General features: G+C 38.9%; 1 protein-coding gene across 1 annotated transcript in view; it reads left to right on the top strand.

Moving 5' to 3' along the window:
- Positions 1 to 3,519: 3,519 nt before the first annotated feature.
- The window catches only part of PDE10A (phosphodiesterase 10A), a gene marked incomplete at its 3' end in the record, with an annotated part of 88,990 nt that continues 83,590 nt past the window's right edge, over positions 3,520 to 8,919 (top strand). The window contains 3 exon segments of the mRNA XM_010142662.1: positions 3,520 to 3,597; positions 5,385 to 5,424; positions 8,081 to 8,209. Coding sequence (XP_010140964.1) covers positions 3,520 to 3,597; positions 5,385 to 5,424; positions 8,081 to 8,209 — 247 coding nt within the window.

Below are 8,919 nucleotides of genomic sequence, written 5' to 3' on the forward strand. Positions count from 1 at the left end.
TTTCGATGTATAACATCCACCTGATTTCTTACATTGGCCAATGTATACCCTCACAGTGTGTTTTCAAAGCCTTGGATGGTGTCTTGATTGGGTTGGATTGCATCAAACACTGTTACAAGGGTTTTGAGGAAAGCAATGGCTACAGTCTTTCAGAGTGTAGCTGTTCTAGGATAAAATGCTGAGCTGCGATAAGTATTAGGCTGGCTCATCAATTTTTAACCATTCTGCCCTGGCCCCCAGCCTGGGAACCAGAAACTTTAGGTGAAAACTAAAATTCTTCCCTAATCATGAGATTTGATTAAGCTAGTGGTTTTAGAAGAAAGACAACACTATTGAACACTATTGAAAAGATTGCAAGAATTGCTAATGGTATGACTGACTCATGTTGCTAAATGGAGCAGATTTTTAAACACTGCTCTAGGCTTCAGTTCGTTCAGCTCGTTCACAGTCAGTTCTGCTTTACACTGAGCTCAGTGAAGCTATTCCCAGAGGAGAGTGCAGTACGACATGGATTAAGAGTCAGAGAGTGGAGCCATTAATTGATTCAGTACTACGCAGGTTACCTAGTATCTAAGAAATGTTTTAAATATTTTAGGCAGGATAAAAAGCTGAAAGCAAAAATATAATTTTCAAGTCATTTTTGGCTTTTTAATTTTTTTTTCTTAAAGGAAAGCTATTGCAGACTGGCTCAAAGGCAAGGAGTAATTACCAATAATTGATGTTTGAAGGGGGTCTTCTTTCTTAGTTTATTTTTCAATCCAGCTGCGCTGTATCTGGGATTGTAAACAAACGGTGAGAAGGAGCATCCTTATATACTGGATTTTTAAATTTTTAAATTTTTTTTTCAATTTTGTTAAAATTTTTTGTCTGTGCTGTTACATTATTAGAAAGGTTCTTGGCAGTGCATTGGCCAAAGCCGGGTAGTAATGTCCTGGGCAGGTCCCAGGCATTGCTGTGGAATGGAGTCAGGCCAGGGATGGTTCCCAGCAAGCAATCAGCTTGTATTCCCCTTCCAGTTTTCTGTCCTCTTTCTGTTGGAGGTCAAGACTGCTTAATAATGAGGATGGAGGACGTTATAAGCCACTTGGTTTCAGGGCTTGGTCTCAGCCACTTCAGGTCCATGCACAGTCCTAGACATACTCAGTTTACTGGTGTAGTGAAACCTGCGATGTTGACTTGCAGTTGCATCATTTAAACCAGTAAAGTGAATTTCTAAGATGCTGATTTTGGTATACTTTGTCACATCTGCTCAAAAAGCAGTTTCTCCCTTAAGATAGTAGTGATAGTGTTTTATCCTTCTTTTTTTTTTTTTTTAAGTGTTGATAGTCAGTTATTTTCCAAAGATTATTTCACTGGCATCTTAAGAGGACAGCAGCATGTAAGACTGACAGTGTTTGCACTTTCTGTGTCTTCCTAAACCCTAACATAGACATTATGACAATTGTGTTAATCAACATGTTGAATATGAACACATTTATTACATGAATCTTCCCATTCCGTAAGCGCTGTCCACTGTTATGCTTCACTTTTTATTGGTCATTCAAATACACATTTTATGTGGAAACTGTCTTCACTTGTTTGTGGCTTCTTGAAAAATATTTATGTCAGTACCCATAAAATTATCGGCTTGCATGCTACACCCAGCTGCAGTATAAATTCCCTCATTTTCTCTCATCTTAATTAGTATTTTTTTTTTAGTGCTACAGATTTTCTTTTTGACTTACAGAACTGTTGGTTTACTTACACTGGACAGTGGGAGATTGTTCTGTGAATTCAGTTCATTCCTTTTAGGATGCTATCACTAATGAAATATTGGAGTTATTGAAATGAAAGCTGTACCAGTAGATGAAAAGGAGAATCTAGGCTTGAGCAGACCGGGTAATCACTAAATCAAGCAGCCTGCAATACTCACGCAGGCTTTGTATGAGACACAGAAATACAGGTATATTGGAAGGTGGTGATGGTGGTACTGGGGTTCATGTTTTCATTTGGCTTTCAGTATAAGTCCTGGTTATGCTTTTGAATCCTGAATGATCTAGTCCTGGTACACTGTTGAAAAAATGTTTCTTGTGGCGGTTCATAATTTATGTGAATAACTATTCCTCTTTTAAATAGCTCTACTAAACTTGCTAAATTATCTTCAGATAAAGGTTTCTCTATTCTTTTACCTTGGTGAAATGAAGCCTGTTTTTTAAGTATTAATCATAGGACTGCTGAAAAAATAGCTAATTGTTGAACCAGACTATCGCAAATGTTTGACTTTCTAGTTTATATTGAAATTACTGGACTGTGATATTTTTTAGCAATATTTGGGTTTCTATGGTTAGTTTACTAAAATAGGAAAGGGAAGAAATCCACCCGTAATACTGTCTTCAACTGTAACTATTCTGCTATTAATTTCAGTGAAAAAGAAACTCTCTCATAGTTTGTGTAGGAAAAAAAAACCTACAAAGCCTAAACAGTTATACAGGTGTCATGGTTTAGACCCAGCTGGCAACCAAGCACCATGCAGCTGGTCTTTCACTCCAGGAAGGAGAAAATACAACAAAAGGCTTAAACGTTGAGACAAAGGACAGTGAGGGCTTGCTTACCAGTTACGGTCACGGACAAAAGAGAGACTCGACTTGGGAAAACAAAATCAGTGTAATTTAAACAAAACAACCACTACTAATCCACCAGTCAAATCAGAGTACGATAGTGAGAAAAACAGCAGAATCTTAATTACATCTTACCCTGTCCTTCTTTCCTGGGCCCAGCTTTGCTACCTCCTCCCCCATGTGGCGCAGGGGGAGGCAGAGGATGGGCGTTGTGGTCAGACCCAGTCTGTTCCATGTTGCTTCAGACACTCTTTTCTCTTCAATGCAAACACTTCTCACAGTCTTCCCCTGTGGTACCATGGCATCCCTCCCACGGGAGACAGTCCTCCATGCACTCCTTCAAACAGCATGGGGGTCTTCTGCCAGTAGCAGTTCTCCCAGCAACGAACTACCCCAGTGTGGGTCTCCCTCAGAGTCACGGCCTTTTTCGGGATCAGTCCCCTGCCCCATCATGGACTTCTCCAGCAGTGATTGTTGAGGGATGTAAGGGCTCAGCCTGCCATCTTGCCACAGGCCAAAAGGAAATGGCTGCTCTAGAGTGTCTCCCCGCCCCCTTCCTCACTAACCTGGGTGTCCACATGGGTTGTCACCCTCTCTTTGTCCCACTCTTCTCCAAAACAAAAGAGAGGTCCCAAAACAAAAGGGTCTTGTCCAACAATTTTCCCCTCTTAAATATGTTTATCGCAGAGGGGCTGATCGGCTCAACCTTGGCCAGAGGTGGGGCTGGCTTGGAGCTGGGGGAGCTTTCTCGAAGTGTCCAGCAGCCCCCTCCTCCACTGCCAAAACCCTGCCAGACACAAACTCAACACAACATGCTCTACTGAAAGCCACGGAGTTATTTAAAACAAAACCCACAAACACTACCACCGAAAAAATCAAACATCAACCACAAAATGCAAAACCAAAATTTTGATAGGCTGGCATGAGCTATGCCAAATCAGATGAACAGCTTGAGCCTCAGGCGTATGCAAAGTGGAAAAAAAGGGCTATTGTTGATATGGTAGAGTGCACAAAAGCATCAGTTTATAGAACTACTGGAAGTAAATACAATTTTCTTTTCTATCATTTGATATACCATTCCCACTCCTAATGTCCTAGAATGAATGTCCTGCCAGAAAGATTGTTCCCTCTGGCAGTAAAAAAGGCCTTTTGCTGATCAAGGAATTGTCTCTTGGGTGGTGCTGAGAGGACAGGCTGTCTTCTGCCCTCTGCTTTGTATCGAGCTTTGCCAGTTTGATATCATCCTACCATATAATAAATGCAATACACAAAAAACACAGTAAGGTGAAACACTTGCATAAAACCCAGCATTTATTGAAAAGATGTTTTTCCTCTCACTGTTCAGAGAGGAATAGCCCAGAAATTGAGAAAATGAAACCAAACCAACCTTCACTTTGTCTATAAATTAAGTTTTAAAAAGCAGGTGACATGGGCAAAGAGAACATTTCAAATCGAGATCTACACAGGGAACCTAAATGGGTTTACTGGTCAGGAAGCGAGAAGCTGCTGAGCTAGTACAAGGGGTGGGCAGCCTGAGCCATTTTTTGCCTACTGTTTGTTCAAAGGGAAATGAAAAAAAGGAAGAGCTTATCTGATATGCCTGTGTCCTTTTGCATTATATTTTTATTATAATTTTCATTATTTAATCACAAATCAAGAACAAATAGTTAATGCATGCATAAAAGATGGCAACAAGTTGTGCCAGAAAGATTCCAGCACTGGAATGTGGGTTTATCACGTTAAAATAAGAATACAAGGGAGAAAAGTGGTTTGGGGTGTGTGTTTACTTAAACAAGATCAGGAAGACAAACTCCAATGCATAGATGGAATGAATGGACATTTGATCCAAATGCCAGATCCCTCCTTTAATTTCCAGAGGAATTAGTTTCCTTTGTTTTCCTTTTTCTGTGCTTTCTGGCCTGCTGTATGCTAGGCTATTGGCCAGAGTTCATCCCTCCCAAGCGATAACTGTCATAGCTCTGTTGGAGAACAGAGCTGGAGACAGATTACAGATACAAGAGACAATGCTTTCTGGGGATGTATGAAAAAAAGCAAGAGGAGCTTTTGTTTGGGCTGCTTGTGAGAAAGCATATAGACCAACACAGTTAGGAAAGTACTACCTTTCCCTTTGTTAGATGCTGTTGATGTATATACTTTATTCTTCATGCAAGAACTGATGAAAAAGAATGAGAGAAGTCCTAGTATCACTGGAGGTGATTGGAATCTCCCTGTTGTTGAGAGAGCCCTGTGGAAATAGTGGACATAGACTAGTCCACGGGTCCAATAGTAGCAAGGGGAGAAGAAAGGAGTAATGGAGAAATATTTCTAAAGTCAATGCGTGTAGACACGTTTATTGATCAAAATACTTAAGATCAATACATTAGTTACAGAAAAATTAATAACCATTGTGGACTTGGGTTTTGTTTGTTTCTAATTCTGTAAACAATACCTGATTGGCATGATAAACCTTTGGTTCCTAAATTTGGGTATAGGCATTATTGTCCTGTTTATTCAAATGTTATTAATCATTGCCTCTGAATGCTCAAATATTTTTTTTTTGCCTATTTCAGACTTAAAAGATTATGAGAGTTCACCAGAGAACTTGATGATATTTAACAAAAATATATGTACCAGATATTTTCAGAAGGGTGTGAATAAGAGAGCATGTCCGTCATTGAACCTATGCACGTTCTTATGTAAAAATCTTATGTATTACAATATAGAAGGCTTTATACATGCCATAAAAGAATTGTTTATGCAGAACTATAAAACACTCTTACATTCAAGCTGCTTTGCCTTAACGTGCAGAAAACACAAAACATTTAAGGTTTTTCTAAAAGGCTACTTTCTATTAATATTACATTTTTGTAATGCTACATTTTGTGAAGTTACAAGTGTTCTTGCTGATTTTGGTTGTGGGTTTTGTGTGTGTGTATTTTTCAACACAGTAGACTAACAAGACGACTGATAAGCCTGCTTTAATCTATGTAGAAAATAGATTTAAGTTACTCCTTTTTAACTCTGCAAATGTAGTCGTAAATCCTGTTCGACTTGCTCCCAGCTATGAATCCGACATTGAAAAAGCACATCGGCACAGATGCCTTCAGAGAAATGACAGAGGGTAATTTAAAGACTGTTGTAGGATTTCTTATATCAGCTCCATGAATCACTTCTCTTTGAAAGGGTAAAGCAGAGTTTTCAGTGAATTTGCACTGGGAGGGGGGTGCGGCGTGGCCGGTGCCGGTGGGCAGCCGATTTTCAAGCAGAGGGGGAAAATGAAATTTCAGCTGAATTTGCACGGTATCTGGAATGGAAATTAAACTCGTGACATGTAGACTCAAGTCTTATTGCAAATTGACATTTTATTGAATTTTGATGTGTATATCTCAAAACCCACAACCCATAAGGGTTTGAATCGAGGAAGTATTTCCACTGAAGTCAAGGAATACAGACTCATGCATAAGAAAGTTACGGTTATTTGCACTGAAAACACAAATGAACCCTTGTAGAATTTCAGTTCCTAGTTTTACAAACAATTCAGTTGCCAGTTTCTTACTAAAAGCAAAAACTGTTTGTGGTCTAAAGACAACCTGGAAGTAGCCAGCATTTTGTAACAAACTTGAATTGATAGTTTTTTATCTGTACTGTAAAAGGCAGATAAATTTTGATGACTTTCTGATGGTTAACTCTTGCAAATCTTCAAAATGTTATAGACTTTATCAACGATTCTCCAAACATGTTTTCCTTTCAAATTCTATCACAATGAAATTAGAAAGACTTTCTTTTTCAAGGTATTGCTTTTTTCTTAGTTAAGCAGATAGCAAACATCAATTAATCTGATTTTTCCTTATGTGAGGCGATTCCTCTATTGGCTGGGAAATACTTTTGTTTATGGGGCACATGTACTTTATAAAAAGATTAGGATCTAAATTCACAAACTACCGCCTAACGTTTTGGTGGCATTTTGTTTGTTTTCCCCCAATTGCTGATCATCTCCTGCACTTACTGATTTAGGAAGAACCATTTCTTCCACACTAATGAAAATCAGGATGCTCACTTAGCTCTCTTAATTCAAGTGATCCAGATCTGGAGATTCTTGCCTGTAAGTGGGTATGTTGTTATTTGAGGCTGTGATACTCACTAGAAACTGCTGTCTGGGTGAGTTAAGAGAAAAGGGTATTTAAAACCAGGCTTGGGTTGTTGGAGACTGATGTGGTGAGAGTGATGTGGTGAAGAGTGGCATGTGTGGTTGGCATTCTGCAGGCAGGAGCTGTTAATTTGTGTTCTGGTATTGCTTCCTGAAGGCTTTCATAGTAAACATTTGTGAGACCTCTTAAAGGTTACGGACATTGACTAGCATTTAAATTACACAATAGCTGTTTTCAGCATGTTCTGTGCGAAGCATAAAGTAGGAAAAATAATCTCATTTTATAGCAAGAATACTTTCCAAAAGAGGTCAGTGTTGTTCGATAGGGAATTTCTCTTCTGATGAACCTAGGCTGCTTTCTGTGGAGAATTTACAAGTATGTTTACATAACCAGAACACAAGAGGAGAAGGCATATTTAAAGTCATTGCAGCAGTTGTTACTCCTCTTCCCTTCAGATCCCATTAAGATTTTTGTAGTCGGGGTGCGTGCTCCCTTTGTGGCAGCCTGAATGTTAGTCCCTCGGGATGGGTGTGCTTCTTTCCTGACCTCCATCGGAAGGCCTCGGCACTTGAGTTCACCTCTCTGTGGCCAGTGGTTTTTATTTGGGAGATTTGTGAAGAGCATGATCAGATTGCAATTTTCTGAATTTGGAAATTTATTTATGATTTTGTCAAGAGATCTGAGATTCTGGTTTCTACTTTTTTCTCTGAATTGTGTACTGGAGTTTTCTTTTTGTTGCAGATTTTGTAAAGGCCCTTTACCTAGCAATTAATTTTAGTTTTATAACTGAATTCCTAAGGCAATAGAAGCATGCATGTAAAAGAAGATTATATTTCTAGAGTTACTTCAGTGACTCCAGTATTTAAAAATTGCACTTGATTTTGGTGTGGCATAGTGGTTTTTGTTGCTTTTGCTACTGCTTGCAGTGAGAGTACTGAATTTGGTGCTCTATGAGAAATAGCAGTTTACTTTCTTCTGTCTCCTTCCATCGTGTTTCTTTGTCAGTATGACATCTTGCATATCTTGGAAATATGTAGAGTCATAATTATAAATTTCTTCATGGCCATTTCTCACAGGTAATGTTTATGTGCGCTCCTGTAGGGGACATTTTATACACAATACCTTGCACAGATGTGCTTTCCTTCTGCTGTTTCCCGTATGATAGCTCCTTTTGTTGACTGGATATTGTTCTGTCTGCAAGGAGACAATTTAAATAGGCAGGTATTCAATCAGCATGTTAAACAAAAGAATATTGGTTATCGCTGAGATCTAGGTATTGTTTCATACAAGGACTTTCCTACCAATAATGTGATCATTTAATATTCTCTCTTTCAGGTTTAACAGATGAAAAAGTGAAGGCCTATCTTTCTCTTCACCCCCAGGTACTGGATGAGTTTGTATCAGAAAGCGTAAGTGCGGAAACTGTGGAAAAATGGCTCAAAAGGAAAAATAACAGACAGGAAGGTAAGTCCTTTCTATTCATTATTAATATTTAGCTTTGAACAGCTCAGTTCTTGTTTTTAGATTTAAAAAGGTAACCTACTTCTGTTAAAACTTGACTCTTACAATTTTTATGATGAGATTCCACCATTTTATGGAAAGGCAAAAGACGGTAACAGGTTTTTTTAATATATTCAGTCTTCAGACATTTCCATTTTGGAATATACTAGTATTCGCTTTGGAGGTCCAGGTTACCCATTTTGAGTTGCAAGTACTATTCCACCAACCCTTAATATCTGTTACACTGGTGTATGTTCTGAGAACATGATTTGGTCTTCTTAGATCTAAAATTGGTAAGTTTGAATTAAACTGATGTTGTACATACAGGATGTAAGCCTCAGTAAAATACTAGATATACCATCTCAAAAGTTCCTACTTGCAGCATGTATTAACAGAATTTTAGATACAAACATCAGTACAGAGGTGTCCCGGTTTGAGCTAAACTTCCTGGTTTGAGCTGAAACTTCCTTGTTTTGGGTAATGGACAAATAGGAATTATTCCATGCAAATACGATAATTCCCCATTTAATTAGTTAAGGGGGTCAGGTGGAATGTTACGTGTTAAGGTTATTAAACCCAGCAGCCGAGGGGAGTGTCTCTCTCAGCTTCCGGACTCTCACGAAGAGAGGGGAGCTCCCACGAACCTGCTCTGCCGCCGACCAGGCCCGCGCACG

This window comes from Buceros rhinoceros, unplaced genomic scaffold (genome assembly GCF_000710305.1).
Source record: "Buceros rhinoceros silvestris isolate BGI_N320 unplaced genomic scaffold, ASM71030v1 scaffold1689, whole genome shotgun sequence".
In the NCBI taxonomy this organism is placed as follows: Eukaryota; Metazoa; Chordata; class Aves; order Bucerotiformes; family Bucerotidae; genus Buceros; species Buceros rhinoceros.